Raw genomic sequence first — 19,617 nt, forward strand, 5'->3', positions numbered from 1 at the left:
GTCAGTTGAGTCTCTGACTTCGGCTCAGGTCATGATCTCACAGCTCGGGAGTTCAAGCCCCACGTCCGGCTCCGTGCTGACAGCTCCGAGCCTGGAGCCTGCTTTGGATTCTGCGTCTCCCTCTCTCTCTGCCCCTAACCCACTCACATTCTGTCTCTGTCTCTCTCAAAAGTAAACAAACATTAAAAAAAAATTAAAAAACACGGAGCAGGTAAAAGAGAAGGAGGAAAGGCAGAGAAGTAGGATGTACATTTCAAAGAGGTGGTCATTAGGACCAGCCATTGTGGACAGGTTAAGTCAGAGGAGCTCTAAAAGACTCTAGGTTTACAATTTGGAGTTCCTGGTGACATTGGGGAGAATGGTTTCCAGATAATGGAGGAGGCAGAGGCCGGACTGCATGGGTTTGGGATTAAATGAGAAGTGAAGAACTGATAACAGAAAGTATAGCTTTTTCATCTAACAAATTTCACCTAGAAGGAGAAAAAAAAAAAAAGGAGGATGGTAGTTGAAAAGAGACACACTTTCCCCATTTGAAGAAGTTTACATGTGGAGAAAAAAAGCATCATGAAGTGGGAGAGAGAAATATTGAAGAAATAGGAAAGGAAGAAATTCATTTCTGGAGCAAGCTCCTAGAAACAAATAGGCTTATGGGATAAAAGCCCAGATTTAATTTTTTTTTTAACGTTTGTTTATTTTTGGGACAGAGAGAGACAGAGCATGAACGGAGGGAGGGTCAGAGAGAGAGGGAGACACAGAATCTGAAACAGGCTCCAGGCTCTGAGCTGTCAGCACAGAGCCTGACGCGGGGCTCGAACTCACAGACTGTGAGATCATGACCTAAGCCGAAGTCAGATGCTTAACTGACTGAGCCACCCAGGCGCCCAAAAGCCCAGATTTAAGAAGCAAAGGATGGGTAAAATGGAATCTTGACAAGATTGGAAGTGGGCAGGACATATTGGGGAAATGAATGCTTATGGCCTCTGCAGTAAAGTGGGAGGTGAGGTTCTCTGCTTAAGAGGGAGAAAGTTAAGCAGCTGGTGTAAATAACATTAATCTGGAGGAGTGTTGCATGTCCAGGTAAGGTTCGACTTCATAAATGCATAATAACAGCAAAGAAGCAGGGCTGGAAATTGGCAGGGCAGATGTGGGAATAAAAGAAGACAATTAAAGGATACTAGTGATTATACTCTTAAAAGCAGACCCAGGGATCCACAGCTGGACAGAGAATAAAGTCTGTGTCTCCTAGCCTGGGAGGAAAGGAAGAAGTAGGACAGTAAACTTCACGAGGGAAGATCTAGCCCAGTGTCTGGCACACAGAACACAGTTTAAATATATCGTTGAAAATGGAGAGTCTGATGAGCTAAAGTAGCAGGTTGAGTAAGGCTAAATGATAAGAACATAAGGAACATAGGCGGTTAGCAGGCAATCCACTCCTAAAGTCGTACAGTCTTTATCAGTATATGTGTTGGCCCTAGACATTGGAGTCAGAACGGAATCCCTCTGTTTAAGATTTTGGCAGGAAGCCGTTCTAGGTGATGCCAAGCTCCAAGTCTGGTCTAAGGAATGAGCTGTTGAAGCAGTGGGGGAGAGAATGTTGTTGAAGCACAAGGCAGACTGTAAGCGTGGAGTTTTGAATAACCGTCAGTGAATGTTGGGCAGTGACCTTGGGCAGCTAGTAGTTGATTGCAAGAACCCAATGACAAAGAGGATGTATAACCCCAAAGTCAATAGAAAAAGCTTTTCTGGAATTGTTGCCCGAGACCAGGAAAATGCCAGCCTTCTCCGTCAACAATTTTAAAGGGAAGCAATGGTGGGGGGGGGGCGGGTACCCGTGTGGCTCACTTGGTTAAGCATCTGACTCTTGGTTTCAGCTCAGGTCATGATCTCACAGTTTGTGGGTTCCAGCCCCGCATTGGGCTCTGTGCTGGCAGCTTGCTTGGAATCTTCTCTCTCCCTCTCTCTATGTCCCTCCCCCACTCCCTCCCTCTCTCTCTCTTTCTCTCTGTCTCTCTCAAAATAAATAAACTTTAACAAAAAGGAGGAGCGATGGGAGTAGTGCCACCTGGGAAGCACTGGTTTTCAATTAAGAAAAACTATTAAAAGGAGCAACCAAGAGTGAAGTGAAATGGGGTTGTGTGCTCCAACGAAGGGAATATTTCATCACTAACTTCGTTTAGACTTGCTAGTGCGTGATCATAAAAAAGACAGACTTTTATTGTTTTTTAATTCCTTATAGACAGTGCACTCTGGAAATGCTATTGGAAGGGACGATTCTAGGCAAATTTTAAGGGCATGAAAGAATTACTGAAACCTATATGGAAAGTGTTAGGAATAGTTCAAAAAGAGGAGGGTAGATAAATTGTGGTAGAAATCTCTTTCTGCACTAATTTGGGGGAAAGCTAATATATTTGTCACATTCTTTCTGTAACGTACTCCCCACATCTTCCCCTGTATTCAAGTCCAGATTCCCAGGCTTAAGTCCTTGTTTCACAGTTGTTTATAGGTCTGTACCTAGAACTCAAGTGAATTCAGACAGCTAGGTTGAAATTGATCACAACAAACAGGAAAATGTACTTCACTCGTATTTGTGGGTTTTCACTTTCAGTATGAAAAATATCCACCCCCTTGGAACTACAAGATTTAGTCCCAGAGGAAGCGGCTCGTACCTCCTTTTTAAGGCATGAATACTTTGAAGTTATTTCTTCTTTCTTTGCTTTTACCGAGTATACCCTTTATCTCCAGTAGTCTGAGGTTGTCAACTGTCTTCAGGGTACACCAGCGTTTTGTCCACTGGAGAGAAAGAAATTGGTTCTGTAGCAGCCATTCTTGTAACTGCTCATCACAGACACTGACCCAAGACTTGAGAGGGCCACTGTGGTTGGGGGAACCCGTCATTTGTGTGTGTTGGGGGTCATGGAGGCTGGGGCGAGGGTGAAAGATTCTGCTACTTGTCAGTAGCACCAAGGCAGGAATTTCTAGTTTGGATCAATCCTGAGGCATGTAACTGTGCTATTTGGCACATGAAAACAGAAACCAGTCCTGGGTAGTAAAATGTACCTGGTTTTGTCTTGATAACAATAGTCAGGCAGAATCCCTCTAATCTGAACGTTTATCTATAATTCTTTTTTTAAATTTTTTAAATGTTTATTTATTTCTGAGACACACAGAGAGACAGAGCATGAGTGGGAGAGGGGCAGAGAGAGAGGGAGACACAGAATCCGAAGCAGGCTCCAGGCTTCGAGCTGTCAGCACAGAGCCCAACACAGGGTTCGAACTCATGAACCATGAGATCATGACCTGAGCCAAAGTCAGTCACTCAACCGACTGAGCCACCCAGGCACCCCTATCTAGACTCTAATTCTTAAAGTGTGGTCCCTGGCTTAGCATCGCCTGGAAACATAAACGTAAATTTTCAGACTCTACTTCATTACTACTGAATGAGAAACTCTGGAGGTGGTGAAGTGATCTGAGCTTTAACAAGCCCTCCAAGTGATTCTGATATTAGCTCAAGTTAGGTAACCAATGGGCTAGGTGGTTTTGGCTTTCAGGCCTGGCTGCACATTAGAATCAATTGGAGGAACTTTTAGCAAAATACCAACGCTTGAGCCCCAACACCACAACACCAGATTCTGATGCGATTAGTTTGGTGCGGGACATTGGCATCAGAAGTTTTTACATGTTACAGTGATCCTAATGACTTTTATAGTTGAGAACCATCACTATAGCAATACAAGAAGGGGCTAATTTAGGACTTTGTGATAAGATTGTTCTTGATAATTATTTTTTAATTTATGTATTTTATTAGAATGTTAATTTAGGCATGCTTATAAATAACCACAAATAATATAAGACTTAAGAGAGTGGGGGTCTTTTTTGTCTAGTTTTAATTTTTCCCTATTGTATCCTAAGCATTGGGGACAGTGCTTCACACATAGTAGGTGCTCAACTAACTGTATGTTGGCTAACTGAATCTATTAAAGAATAGAGTTCCAATAAGAACTTGCTCTTACACCTCACAAAGGAAGCAGTAAGTGCTCTGAGCTGGAAGAATAGTCTCTGTTTGGGGCTGGCATGGGTTCCTCTCCTCTTGGTTCTGTGGATTCTCTATGAATCCTCTTTGTTCTTGCCCACGCCTATCTGTACCAGGATGTCACTGCCTTGCATCAGGATTTACATTCTATTTGCAGAAATTGGTCTCCGCTTATGCCCTTAGCCAACATCCCCACTGAGTAGAGTCTCATTGCCTATATCATTAGAAGCATCCAGTGAGCATCCAGGTTTTTTTCCTCTGGGCTAGCTTCTCCTCCTTCTCCCCCTTTCCCCCATCGCCATTTACCTCTTGACAGGTGCTTCCACCTGGCCTGTTTTGATCCACATATTCTTCCCTATTACCCTATGTCTAATAGAGCGGTTTCTCTCAATTTGGTGGGAAGAACAACTTTCCGAGTGGGTTTGAGCCAAGAAAATGGATTTCCCAACAGGCAGGAACAGGTTCACCATGCTGCTGCTGAAATACCTCTGGCATGTGCCTGTATAAAGATTTCTCATTCAATATTGAGTAAGCCACATGACCTAAACACTAAGTAGCAAGTTTGCACACAAACTGCCTTTAATTCAGTAGGGTAAATTACTTCCCTGAAATGTTTTTGGGGGGAGTTCAATACTGGTTACAGTGCCCTAATTAAGATATATCTTTATGCTGTTTTATTTATTGCATAAGCTTTTTGTTAAAAAAAAAAATGGTAGCTCCTGCCACTATCAGTTGTTCCTCAGGAGTCTTCCTAATCCCCCTTGGGTGCTGTAGGTTTGTTTAGACTGAAGTTACCCGTGCCTCCAAACAGGAGGGAGGTCAAGGTTTAGTACTTAATATTTTGCCCAGTTCTCACTGAAGTTTCACTGAAGCAAAGGGATGCTGCTACTAAAGTTCAAGGTGTTCCCAAGCCATTTGCATTCGTACACTCACCTCTTCGAGTGCTGTACACACAAGTAAAGAATCTCCTAAATGATACATAAACTCTCCATTTCTACATGAAAGCTTCCTGTCCCTTCAACTACACTCAGGCCTGGAGGCTTAAACAAAATCCTTTCCAGATTATTGTTAATGCTGTGCCTGATTCTGCAGCAGCTGTTGCCTTTGAACAATACGATGCCTCTCCTCCCCCATGAGAAGTTGAAAATGCCCCTTCTGCAATACTTTGAACCTCTGTAGAAGCAGGGAGCATAAAACGGACTGAGAGATGGACCTAGGACTCCTGTTTGGGAATTCTGTGCACAACTTAGACTTTTGAGCTTCGCCATTTCCTGACATTGACTTTCATAGCAACAGTTTAATTTGGAGAAAATCTGCTACCTCAAATAGCTAAAGGTATTTATGTGGAAAATTTTCCAAATGATTGACTTTACTGTGTTGCTATTTTCTTTCCCCATGAATATGTGAGTATTTGGCTTTCTCCCAAGAGTTTTTCTGCATCACTTCTCTTTAGGCAAAGAAAAGTTTCTGTCCAGACTGGGAGAGGAGAGAGGCACCAAGAGTTTCCCCTTTCCAAGGGGATTATTATCTGAGTTTATACCACAGCATCTGTATAAATGAAGAATTTGAGTATGTCACCTGTTTGCTTAAATTTTTCGTGGCAAGGGGCTCCTGGGTGGCTCAGTCGATTAAGCTCTAATTTTCAGCTCAGGTCACAATCTCATGGTTCATGGGATCGGAACCCAAGTGGACCTGTATGCTGACAGCATGAAGCTTGCTGGGGATCCTCTCTCTCCTTCTCCCTCTGCCTCTCCCCTACTCATGCTGGGGCGCTCTCTCTCTCTCTCTCTCTCTCTCTCTCTCTCTCGCAAAATAAATATTTAAAAAATATTTTCAGTGGCAAATCCTCAAGGTGGCCAGAGTAACGTTGGTCATCACTTTGGAGCCAACACAAGTGTGATCAGCTGCGCGCTCCCTCCAGCCCCTCAGTCTTGCTGAAGGGGTTGTCTGCTCCCTCACTCACCTCCTCAGCCCCACTAATCCTCCAGCCACGTCTCTACTGACTGCTCCTGCCAAGATCACAGATGACTCCCTCTTATTTAATCTAGTGATCATTTGCGGGTTATATCAGATCTTTCTGTATCATTTGACATTGTTAATGCTATTTTCCTTAGCTGCTTTGGCATCATTTCTCTTCATCCTCCTAGTTTTGTCTTCTGTCCCTTTCCTAAATGTTTCCTTGGCAGTCACTCCTAGACCTACTTTTCTTATTACTCTACACTCTTCCTGATTGATTCCATCTGGTCCATGGCCTCGATTCCACGCCGTTGATAAAGATCTCCCATTTGCATCTTCAGCCCAGATCTGTGAAGGCTGGTCCATGTCCAAAGGAACCTGATTCCTTCTCTTCCCTGTTTCTCCAAGTTCCCAGTTTTAGCGAGGGACGCCATTGCTCACTGTGCAAGAAGGAAACCTTAACTCCTTCCTCTCTCTATCTCTTCTGCTCTGCCATAACATTACCAATTCAAATTAATTCTATCTTCTACATAAACTTTAAATCCAAGTCTTCTCCTTCAGCATCTCCTCCAGGTCTATCTCCTACCAGTTCCCTAGGTTAGGAAACCATCAACTTGTCTGTGGATAACCCTCTCTGGTCTTGACTCCTTATTATCACGTACATATTACAGGAGAGGTTTTTCAGATCACCACATTTCCCTGATCAAAACCCTCATGCATGTGAAGCCCCAGTCTGGCCTCTCATGCCTCTCCAGCCTCACCTTGCATTATGCACTTTTGGTCTTTCCGAGTATTTTTCAGTTCAAAAAATACTGTGCTTTCTCACCTTCATATGCTATTTTTCTCTGCCTGGAACATTCTTCCTATTCTTTCCCCCTCTGCTCCTTTTTCGGGTGTGAGATTCAGAGCACTTCCTCTTGGGTGCTCCCCTAAATGCCCCAAGTCTGCAAAAGTGCCCCTCCCAAGGCCTACATCCCACTGTGTCCTCAGAGCAAGGGCCACCCCTTAACAAAATTGCCTGGGTCTTTGTATCCCTGCTAGACTGTTAGCTCTGTGAGGACAGAAACGTGTCTCCTGTGTTGAAATTGTATCTCTAGTGCCTGGAACAGTGGTTGATACAGTGCAGGTGCTCAATAAACCTAGGTTGAACGAGTGAGTGAGCCTCAGGGTAAACCACGAGCCAGAATTCTTTAGGCACAAGTTCAACTGCCTTAGTCTGATTTGCAACTTCTTCCTCACAAGTCAAGCTCCCCTAACTGGTACAACTCTTACTTTTCCACAGCAGGCAAAACTTTGTTGCAGACAAAGCAACCTATATATCCCAAAGGAAGAGAAAGTTTTCAAAGGTTCTGAGAATTAGCATATGGTAATAATCAAATCCCAGGGTATCTTTTAATTGAACCTTCACAGTCGTTCACTTAGCTTGTACTCAGTACATAAATTGAGTAGAACCTTATTAGGGAGGTTGTGTCATGCCCTAGTGAAAATGGAGAGAATGAGAAATAGCTTTCCATGACATGGAGGCATTGGAGAAAGGGAGCAACCTGGTCTGTAGCTTGTTTAACGTGTGTCAGGCTACTGACTCCTGAATGGGAGATGAGGAGGAGGACAGCCACAGCCATCAAGGTTTAGGACTTTCCTCCTAAAAATCCCATTGTGGGTTTTGTACTCTGCAAGGATCTACTGCACATTCCGCTCTTTTCCTCTCCTACGCTGCTGCTTTAATGTCAGCCTCAGGGGCAACCTGGTTTTGGAGATTTTTCCTCCCCAGGAGCAAATCTTCCTGAAGGAACCACATGACTACCAGGCTCACCCTGCCAATACTTCCCTGGGCTTCTTTCATTCACTCACTCTGTTCAGATGACACAGGTTCAAATGCCTTAGTCTGTCCTAGCCACCCTGGACTCTTCCTTTCTTGGGATTGTAACCAGCGAGGCAAGCAAGATGCCCAGGGAGCAAAACTTAAAAGTTGCTCACTCTCAGATGCCAACCCTGTCTATGCATGTGCCTGAGTGGGAGTGCCTTTCTGGACTCACCCTTGGCCTGGGACTCTCTTCCAGGAAGGCCAGCCTCCTTTCCACCATCACGCCTCTCCAAATGCTAATAATCCCTGGGACCCAGCTCAGATGCTGCCTCCTCCATGAAGCTCCCAAGTCTTTTCCACGAGGTCCCCCAGCAGACCTTGTTTATACCTCTCTGAAGGCACTCTATACCTTGATTAGTTCTTAGGCTTGTCTTTTTGTATCCATATTAAACTACAAACTTGGAAGGGCTGTCTTCTCCATGTGCTTCCAATACCTCGCACAGGGTACAGCACACAGCAGGTATTCATGTCAGTGAGGTGAGTAGAGCAATCAAGGGAAGGAGAGAAGAGCATAGGGGCTAATTGCACAGTAGGGGGAGGGCCAGGGTCAGCGTGGGATCTGGGGCCAGTCTGCCTGGGTTTGATCTCTGGCTCTGCCACTGGCTGGGTGTGAGAACATGAGCAAATCACATCACCAGTCTATACCTCCATTTCTTTATCTTTAAAATGGGATCAATATTGGTACCCCAACATCAGGTTGTTGTGAAATCTAAATGAGCTAAAAGACATGAAGGTTTTAGCAACAGCCTCAATGCATAGTAAACACTTCAGTTAACATCAAGATCCAGAATTAAAAGGGTCTAGTGAAGGTATATCCGTGGAAAATGCAGGTAAGCACATTAAGGGCAAAGCACATCTGTGACTGATGTCTTAAAGAAAGTTAAATCTAAGCCATCAATAATGGAAGACAGAGGCAATGGCCTCATACTCCCTTGAGAACCCAAATGTCTACTTTTTTAGAAAAGACAAATCTCCTCTCTATAATTCAAAAGAAGAATAGCTTGGGCAAGAAGATGGGAAGGGAGGCTGCCTAAAAAAAGGCAGCAGAGGAGGGCTGAATGAGTTTGGAAGTATTAAAATGGGTATTGAAATGTGCTCTGTTTCAATATCTGCTGATTTTAAGGAGAATGAAAACATAATGCTAAGTGAAAGTCATGTTTTTGCTGCCATCTACAGTCAAAGTGTAATTTTTAAACCACACACACACCCAAAATGGGGGTTCTAGACAAAACAAGTGAAAATATAGATAAAATTTTAAGTTCTAGTATTGAGACAATTTGGGCATATTATAGCATTTTATTTACTCTTCTAAAACTATGTATATTTAATCAGTAAGGTAGCCTTTTTAACATCTCAAATTGTGTTGAAACTCCTTGAAGAAACTGCTAGAAGAATCACTCAGGAGTGAGGCTGTCCTCTGGTGGGTTGATTAGCTATAGCTGTGGCAGCTGACAGACAGTTTGAGGGTCAATACAATGATTTCAAAGGAAGAAAGAGATGGATTGGATTTTTACCCTACTTTTTCCTGCTCTGTGATCTGCAGTTCTCTCGTTATTTTAGAAATTTTTTTTAATTTACATTTCTTTATTTTTGAGAGACAGAGCACAAGTGGGGGAGGCGCAGAGAGAGAAGGAGACACAGAATCCAGAGCAGGATCCAGGCTCCGAGCTGTCAGCACAGAGCCCGACGCAGGGCTCAAACTCACAAACTGCGAGATCATGACCTGAGCCGAAGTCAGACATTTAACTGACTGAGCCACCCAGGCACCCCAGCAGTTCTCTGGTTATTAGAGTTATTATAGATTGCATTTTACACCAATGCATTTTATTGTTTGGTTATGAGATATCAACCAAAAGCAAGTAAAGCCAAAATATGACCGTGATGTCACCTCTGAGATGCCTTCTGCCCCTATCTATGTTCCTACCCATATAATTTACACAGTTACTATGATGCTTTCCCAACTTCCTTGTGCATTATTTTTAAAGGGTTAAATATAGACAAGAATTACTGGAAAAGCGTTTGCTGGAGAAAAAAGCAGTGGCCCTCCAAGAAGCTCATGAAGAAGGCGAGAGAGAGAGGCGGCTAGAAGCCCTTAGGAAACAGGTGTTTTTAATTTGGAAATTTTCATGGGTGGTTTCTAAGTGTTCTTAATAACATTGTTAGTAGGGCTTAGTTACAACATCTGTGATATAAGATGTAACTTTTCCAAATTGGGACACTGATCTTCATTGCTGGGAGCAATTAGATTTATGTTGAACAATTTCCAGTTTCTTAGTATATTAAAAGAACTTTATCAGCACTTTTCAAAAGGCTCTCCCAAGATTTAAATGCATCCGTATTACCTCTCATTTATTAGCTGAATAGTACCCATTTACAGGAGTGAAACTTTACATCTAGCAGGATTTTCTGCTCCTCAAAAAACCTGGTGGAGTTTGAGCAAGATAATCATCTTAGGGGTAGAAACTTCTGTTTGGAAATCCCCTGTGGTCAGCAAACATGTGAAAAACCATTTTTTAAAACTGTATACTATTTTTTGTGAGAGAATTAAAGCCTCCCATTGCGTTGCCTAGTAAAAGTAGGCAAAAGTTTTTCAATTTGAGAAATGTGATAAAATAGTTTTACTTGGTAATTTTTCAGAGGTTTTGATCTGGAAGCGATTAGTTCAACTCCTAAGCTCCAAAGCCCACTGACACCCCTACACAGCTGATGGGAAATGACTGTCTGATTTCCCTTCCATGTCAGTGGAGGCAACATGGAATCTTGGATAAGAACTTGGCCTCTGGTATCCTTCAAACCTGGGTGCATCCTGGTTCATGACTTACTGGCAGAGGAAACTTAGATCATTTACTTCCCTAAGCTTCATTTCCTCCTCTGAAAAATGGGAATAATGATAGTACCTGCTTCACAGGTTTGTAGTAATGTGCGTTCACACTTTTAAAATATTAAATATAAAACCCTCTTCTAAATGCTCTTAGGTTTTAGCTCACTTAATCTCTACAACAACCTCATGATGTATGTATTTATTTTGGTAGCAATATTTCTATTTTATAGAAGAGGAAACAGAAGAGCCACAGGTTCCCCGAAGTCACACAGCAAGCAACTGTCAGACTGGATTCAAACCGAGGAAGTCTAGTTAAACTAGTTAAATGGCATAGTTTACAGGAAGTGTAAATGCATACCGCTATTATGTCATCATCTTTGATAAAAATAGGTTACAGAAATAAATTTAAAGAGGAATGTAAGTCCTGGTCATGCTAGATTCAACAAAATTTAATCATTAGCAAATAATTATACACCATGGCCTTCTGGGGACAAAACTTAATGTCAGTATTACTATGTACGTTCTTGTTCAAATATATATTTGATAACTACAGAGTCCATATGATTAGAATTCTCTCCATCTGTGAACTCTTTGAAAGAGGAAATATTTATGCCCGTTACCTGTAACCGGTGTTTAGAACTATAGTTTAAGACATTTTGGCTAGGAAACCTATAATAATTAAACCATATTCAACCCCCAGTTTTGTCATTACAGTTTCTAAATGGCATTAAAAATGCCATTCTCTTAATGCTAATTCTTGACTTTAGGAATTAACAGGCAGGTGTTACTAATGGTGCATATAATTTACAAAATTAGTGGCTTCTTTCATTAGGATACAGGTTTGAATGATTTCAATTATCATAAAGGACAAGGGCATTTAGGTTAAAATGACTCTATGGTTTTTCAGTAGAAGGGGAAACAATGGTTTACAATAGTCCCTGGAAATCTCATTGCTGAACACAATGGAGATTCACCCATCTTGCCCAATAATGCCAACATAATTCAACTTAATGCATGAATAATATACTGTAGAATGATCTTGATCATATTAAACTTTCTAGAAAGCTTTGTGGAGTTGTCACCATGACCATATATTGCTAGTAGTTAAAAATTAATGTTTATTATCTTTGGTTACTTTTTAAGGTAGTTCAATATATAGATTTTCTTTATAAGATTTCCTATGACTTAGTACCAGAAAAATACATTTTTATCTAAATTTAATCATAACTGATAACTCAATCAGTAGCAAACCATATATATTATGGCCTTTTAATATGTTTTGTTTTTAAACCATTAGCTCCTTTGGGGATCTCTACGACTGGCCTGGCTTAATATTTTGTCTGTCCTTCCTTCTTGTGTTTTATCTTTAATAAAATTTCCTACCTTTAATGGACATTGAACATTAGTAGTGCTCCCCAGAAGTAGTTAGCTTGTATCGTAATCCAAATAGCCATGCTTTTTCTTCTTTTAGGTTGCTATTGTAGCTCAATTTGATCCTGTTAGAATGATGTCAGACACAATGGCATCAAAAGCAAGAATGGGTATTGGAACTGAAGAAGAATTTATTCTTCAAAAGCCACTCTTTACATTGAATACATACAATGAATACCAGGTAATTGTGGGAATTAGCATGATTGATGCAAAAGCCATGATGATAAAAAGATTTATAGAAGTGTGTGTTTTGGGTTAAAAATTATTTTCAATATTTACATTTGAATACCATATGGATTTACTTAATTTTTACTGCTAAATGATAGCACGCAATTACTAATTACTGCATGATTCTTAGCCCTGTAAAATAGTTGATAGGTGACCATAGAACAGTTTGTCTGAACATATTATAAATCTGTCATTGAAAATTATTTTTAAAATTGACATTTCTACATTAAAATATCTTTAAAATTTACAAAATTTTACTTTAAAGTTGTGTTTAATGTTCTATTTTAAGTGTTTCTCTATCATTCAGAATTTGTTTAATGTTAAATTCATGATATAAATCCTACTAAGGCAACAACTGATGACACTGATACAAGACGAAGCAGAGGGAAGCTTTCAGAAATTAAAATGAACTGAAGATAATACATCAGAGCTAATGATAAAAGAAAACATTTTCTGTGGAAAAGTATTAAGGTGTTATTTAACCATTTCTAGGAACTTCTGACTCCTTTTAGTCTGTTCCTGTAACTGAGAAGGGATTTTAAAAAGTACTTTCAGGGGTGCCTGGGTGGCTCAGTTGGTTAGGCGACGGACTTTGGCTCAGGTCATGATCTCACAGTTCGTGAGTTTGAGCCCCTTGTTGGGCTCTGTGCTGACAGCTCAGAGCCTGGAGCCCTACTTCAGATTCTGTGTCTCCCCTCTCTCTACCCCTCCTCTGCTCACACTGTGTCTCTCAATAATAAATAAACGTTAAAAAAGTTTAAAAAAAAAGTCTTTTCAGATGGATGGAAGGCAGGGAGGGAGGACAGATGAATGAATGGATATCACTGATATTAAGGGAGAAAGTAGTTCTCCCTAGTTTGTTAATTTTGCAAGTCTAAGGAGAGAAGCTGGACACTTAGTTAATTATTTACAGAGTAGGAAACTTCATCCATTCACCCATTGACAGATCAAGTGTGCCTCTCCTATGTGCTGTATACTTCACTAAGAAATAAAAAAGATGAACAGTTCATTTATCAATTGGACAATATTTACGGAACATATTCTATATCTGGCACAGTGGAGTTGCCAGGGCTACATCCTGAATAAGACTGACTTACTCTGTTGAAGGAAGTGAGCAGGGCGGCTGGGTTAGGAGGGAAGGTAGCATGTGTGAGAATAACGCCCCTGGGGTGAGACTACCTCCATGGTGGAGGTCTAAGGCCTGTAGCGGCACGAAGGGAACCAAAAGAAATGCAGACTACGGAAGTCGGACCAAGTGTTGAAGAGGAAACTAAGCTACATCTTAGTCGAGGATTTTTGGCAGCAGTAACAACATTTTTTCCAGGTTGATTTAAATTAAAACCAAAAAACTCAGCTGGGAGGAGGGGTTGGGCGAAAGGAAAGGGATTAATTATAAGGATGCAAGTGTATCTCCAGAAGCCAAAGCAGGAAGGGCAGCTGGGGCTGGCAAAGAATTGAAGTCAAACTGGAAAGCTCTCGGGTACCTGGGCTGAGGAAATAAGGGTTTCACCAAGCAGAGGAGGGTGGAAAGAGGCCCTTATTGGCGTGTCTTCAGTGTAAAGGTACACGGCAAGGGTGGGTGCTAGGAGATGAGATTGGAAACATAGGTTAGGGTCAGATTGAAAAGTATAGTAGCTTTTGTTTGCTAAGATGTTATCCTGTGAGCACAGGTGAGACTTAGAAGCAGGTGAATTATATACTCAGATATGCTTAGCAACGTATCCTGGACGGAAAATTGGTGGGGGTGGGAGTGGGGGTCAGAGTCTTTTAAGATGGCAAAGTCCTCATAAACGTGGGAGGGCGTGGCATGAATGGCTCTGGCTGAGAGGAGGGAGTAATGAAAGTGAGGATGATTCTAAGCCAGGCAGCGAGTGGTACTGAGAAGAGCCTGCATTTTGGATTCAAATCTACATCTGCTATTTACTGGCTATGAACTTGTGTAAGCTATTAACATCTTTATGTCTTGTTTACTTCATCTGTAAAATAATAATTTGTAAGGTTCTTATGAGGATTAGGATAATAAATGTCAATTGCCTAGGATATTGCCTGGCATCTACAAGTAATTCAGTAAATTATAGTCATTACGTGTGGCTGCCATTAACCATATAAGAATACAGAAGTAAAAACAGACTTCGGGGAAGAGTATTTATTTTGTTCATGTCATGATTAGGGTGAAGATGTCTAGAACACGTTTACAAGAATCTGATTGGTTGCTTCTGGGGAGGTGATTTGGGGAAATGCAGGTCAACTTTCCAGGGAGATCTCCATTTCACTTGATACCTATTCTAAAAATAGGATAAGGCGATCTTTTAAACCTCACAGACCCGAAGCTGAGAAGACAGGTGAATCCAGAAAAAATTAGGGAGCACACAGGCAGAGCATGAATCCTTGGAAGTGGATAAGGGTGACTACAGAGATTGTATCTAGAAGAGGAGAGACTAATGCTCAAAATATATTGCTTCTCAGACACAAATCTCTGTATTATTTTCGACTTGTGTGCAATCATTGCTCCTCGTCCCTGTACCTCATCAGTTGCCAAATTCTCTTGATTCTTCCCTTCATAGTGTTTCTGAAAGTTCTCTCTTCCTTGCTACCAGCCAAGTTTAGACATTTATTACTTCATGTTTAGACAATTGTAGTAGACTGCTGCTACTCCAGTGTTCTACCCAAACTGCCCTGACCCCGAATTGACCTATTTCACCTCTGAGTTTGCATGTGCCTTCCTTTTTTGGCTGTCTCTTTTCTTCCCCACTCTGCTTCATAGAAGAATAGGGTGGACTTTACAGTTAGCTCACGTGCTCCTCCTCACCTGAGGTCATCCTAGTCTAACCCGCACCGGGAGATGTACTTCTGTGATCTTCTATCCTTGGAACATCAGTCACATGTGCCACCAGCTGTAGTTATCTGTATACCTTCTTACTGCCCCTATTGGTTTAAGAGCTTCTTGAAGGAGGGCTGCTTTCAACAGCTTGCTATCCCATCCTCTAGGGGGACTTGAAGTCCGTGTAAAATGCCTCATTAGCTAAAATCCATATGTGGTTACCTTATTGCAAGCAGCGTCTGTTGACATTTAATATTCATGGAAGGAGGGGAAGAGGAATAAGGTCCAATCAGCTATAAATGAAAATAGAAATTGAGCTACTCATACTTCCATTGCCACTTAGAACCACATTGGTGGAGACATTTTCTAATTCTGCTTGAAATAGAAATCAGCCTTGGAGAGTTCGATTGATTTTGTTTTTTAAGTAGAGGCCATGTGTTTAAACATAATTTACATATTTCAGAATGATGGAGAAATTAGAATGTCTGGTTAAAGACGAATGTACCAAGAGTGTGGTTTAGATTTACTTTAATCAATGATGTCTATATTTTGTAATTCTAGCTATGAATAAATAATGAATCAATGATAGTACTGAAAGTAAGCTTTTTTTACTCCATCTTTTTAATAATATCAGTATGTTGTATTTTGACTAATCTAGTATAATATTCTCTGTATCTTATCTCGGAAGCCACAGATATACTGGAAAATGATAATGTCAAGAACATTTGGACGTTTTCAGTAAAAACAACAAAAAAACCCCCAACCCTCTCCCCCTAAAAAACAGCAACAGAATATAGTCACTGTATACACAAAGTTTATTGTCATCTAGTCATCTACCCAGAAGAAACAAATTATATAGCTTGAGCAAGTATAGAACTAAATGATAAAATTTACTTTGGTTCAACGAATTGCTACTTATTTAAATTGTATTTTATTTCTACAGATAATTTCTTTTTTCTTTCTACAGATAATTTCTGACCCTAGACTCCGTTTTGAGTTAGCAGTTCGAGAAGCTGGACTTCATAAAACATTTTATGCCAGAGAGATATTACCAAAAATCAGTCCTCAAAAACCTCCAAGAAAGGACATGGAGTCTACTGTATTTAAACTCTAGAGTTCTTCTGTAAATCCTATTATATGTAAACAAGATTTTTCTTTGAATACATTTATATAGATAACAATTACTACTTTCCAAAAATTTTTAAAATATCAGACATAGAAATCAAAGCATTCATTAACACAACTTTGTCTTTTATGACTCTTAGAATATCATGCACTATTTCCTATATCTTTGTTATGTCTGATAGTACTGAATTCAGCAAGACTATGGAACATAATTATAATGCATATGATACATATATTATTGTTCAGTAAGCTGCATATTGGAGATTGCATTATCCCATGAAAAGAGCTTAAAATAACCATTTTCAGGAATTACAATTTATGTTGCTACTACCTGCTAAGGTTCATTTCTGCTTGTTATTTCAGAATTTGACTTTTTAATTATGGAAGCTCCATTATCATTAATACTTCTATTTCTTGATTATTATAAGAGGAGACTCAACCTTTCTCTAAATTTAGAAACCAATTTGGTGTACCATGTTTACTGCAAACCAATCATCCAAACAATTTCATTTTGCAAATTAGCCTTTAAAAATAAATTAGAAATTAGGAACAGCACTTCAAGCATGGGAATATCTGTTTGGGCTTAGAAAAAAATGTATTTGTGTGGTTGTTTAGAAAGAATATTTTACAATTTATAATATTTCAAATGTTATCAAAAATTCCAAATTATTTAATATCTAGATGGTTTTATACATAAAGAGCATTTCAAATAAATATCAACCATATATGTCTACTTTAAAAACTTGATTAATCAGAATCACAAGTCAGTGTTGTTGGAAGTTGCCATTATTACTGTTAAGACTACCTCCACCACCTTCTTTTTCTTTCTATTGCAACTTCCTGCCATTTCCTCCCTACTTCTAGCCCAGAATTGCTGTTATTGGAGTAATGCAAAAAAAAGACCAGTCTGACTGGTGGAATATTAGGTTTCATGATTATTCCCAATATGATGGGAATAAATAATGCAGCAAGCCCAGCTCATCAGAATAAACCTTCACAAGAGATTCTATGGACAAAATCTGTATCTACAATTCATTATAATGCCCTCTCCATTCAACCTTTTGCATCATCACATCTCCTAATTGGAAGAGGAGAAGGAATCATGAACAAGACTCAGGGAAGTGGGCAGTAGCAACATTCTTGAGGATGTCTCCCACCATCACAATGTTCCTTTAAGGGTCCTCGCTTTACTTGATGTGAAGCCCCAGACCATAAACCATGAAAGCCCTGCTCTATCAGAGCACATCCTCTCTATGTTGCAAGACATATTGTAGTCCTGTTTCTCTAATGTCTCTCTAATGTCTCTCCTTCCTTATCTGTGTGGATGTTATTCTTCTTAATCTGTTTTTACGTTAACTTTAAGATATGATTCTTCTTTTTGCTCATTTATACTCAAAATTTGTCTTCCTCAACTTTTAGAAATAGTTGTGACTCAACCCTTCTAACTTCATAGCTCTACAGTTCTCTCTTTTGTTATATTTGTGTATGTTCAAAAAATTTGCAGCTTACTTTCTGGAGATATTTCCTCCCCTAGTTTTATCTGGACCTGTTATTTCCTTTGACTTTGCTGTTCCTGTGGTGCTCAATTTGGATTTTCCTTGCAACATTTTCTCATCATGGGACTTTGTCCTAGAAGTGAGTTTTGACTACCTGGTCTGGGATTTCATGGGGCCCAGATTTCTGTGGCCCCTTCAGAGTTCACTGCAAACACTTTGTACTCATTCATTATCAGAGTGTAAAACCCCCTCTTAATTTTATCAGAAGCTTCCAGTGAGTACTTCTTGGCTCTTTAGAGATCTCAAATCCATCTGATGTCCCTTGCTTCCCTCTGTCCTGCAAAGGTGTTGGTACAATCAATTCTTATAGCTGTCAGTGGTTGCTCTTTATCCATTCATAATTTGTAGTTTATGGGAAAACCTTGTCACTGTCACTGTTGAAGATTATCTCCATTGGTGTTTGGCTTTATTCTGCTTTTTGTTTCTTTTTATAGGCTGCTCTGAGGAGATTAAAAAATCACCCCACTTCTGCTGTCATCTTCCCAGAATCCTTCCAAACCGAATTATTGATCCTAATGGCCTTTCATGCACTAAATATGCCCACTGCATCTCTGTAATGATGCCACCATCCACCACATATACAAATCTGAAATCTGAGAGTCACTCATACTGCCCTCCTCTCTCTCATTTGAAGTATCTAATCTATCAAAACCTACTGACTTTCTGGCTTCTATACTGCAACCATACATCCAATGGAAGATATTTGCCGTGTTTTGCGACTTTCTAGCCACACCATTTTCACATTCGGGGATTATTCCACATTATCTACCCCTCTCCCAGAGGAGAAGCTAGCCCCTCAGTTTTCCTGGTTCTCATGGTATATTCTATGGCAATCAAATGAACCTATTTGAGATTTCACTCATAAGAGAGCTATGTGAGAAGGTAAGAATCCATTTTCTGGCAAGGCTGGCAGTAGAGGCTTTCAGCTTTGGGGGGTCATAGTTGCAGAGCTATTAGTATCTAGCACTCAGGGGAGGTGATGCTAATAGAGGTGTGTGGGACTACCAGAGCAGCCGCGGGTCTCTGTGAAGCTGTTGCCTAACAAGTATTTGGCTAACCTCAAACACAGACTCTCCGGTCTCCCAAAAATACCTAACACTTTTTAACAAATTGCTTTTCTGTTTATACTAGCTTAAGTGGGTTTGCTACTGTGGATGCAGAGATACACTGATCTTTTTGCAGTTCCTGTTATGCACCAACCACAGTCTCGTGCTCTCCAGTGATAATCCCTCTCTGTAATCTGTTCTCTCAATTACCATTTCCCTTCTCTTCAGAAAGTAGGAAGAAGAGAACATTTCAGGCTTTTTTTTTTTTTTAATGTCCCCTTAATTGCTGAGTACTGTTTTTCACAGCAATGATTTTCACTCTAAGGAGAGGCCTACTAAAAATTACTTTCAGGCACCTGGCTGGCTCAGTTGGTAAAGCATCTGACTCTTGATTTCGGCTTAGGTCATGATCTCAGAGTTGTGAGATTGAACCCCATGTTGGACTCTGGGGTGAGTGTGGAGTCTGCTTATGATTCTCTCTCTCTCTCTTTCTCTCTCTTTCTCTTTCTGTCTCCTGTCTCTCTCTTCCTCCCTCCTCTTGTCTCTCTCCCTGCTTGTCTCAAAAAAATTACTTTCTCTGTCTCAAAAAAATTACTTTCTCTCTCCCCCCAAAATTCAGTCCATCTTCCCATATCCAAAGTCCCATATAGTATTTTTTTAAATTTACATCCAAGTTAGTTAGCATATAGTGCAACAATGATTTCAGGAGTAGATTCCTTAATGCCTCTTACCCATTCAA

General features: G+C 40.4%; 1 protein-coding gene across 5 annotated transcripts in view; it reads left to right on the top strand.

The window, feature by feature from the left end:
- CCDC148 (coiled-coil domain containing 148) overlaps positions 1–17,294 on the top strand; it is a 247,003-nt gene extending 229,709 nt beyond the window's left edge. For all 5 annotated transcript variants that reach the window (XM_019456947.2, XM_019456966.2, XM_019456975.2 and 2 more), the window contains 3 exons: positions 9,836–9,953; positions 12,143–12,283; positions 16,119–17,294. In XM_019456947.2, the coding sequence (XP_019312492.2) occupies positions 9,836–9,953; positions 12,143–12,283; positions 16,119–16,265 (406 nt within the window). In that variant the 3' untranslated portion in view covers positions 16,266–17,294. The remainder of the gene's footprint in view (positions 1–9,835; positions 9,954–12,142; positions 12,284–16,118) is intronic.
- The last annotated feature ends 2,323 nt before the right edge of the window (positions 17,295–19,617 follow it).

Source organism: Panthera pardus, unplaced genomic scaffold, assembly GCF_024362965.1.
Source record: "Panthera pardus isolate Hobbes unplaced genomic scaffold, ASM2436296v1 HiC_scaffold_10, whole genome shotgun sequence".
NCBI lineage: Eukaryota > Metazoa > Chordata > Mammalia > Carnivora > Felidae > Panthera > Panthera pardus.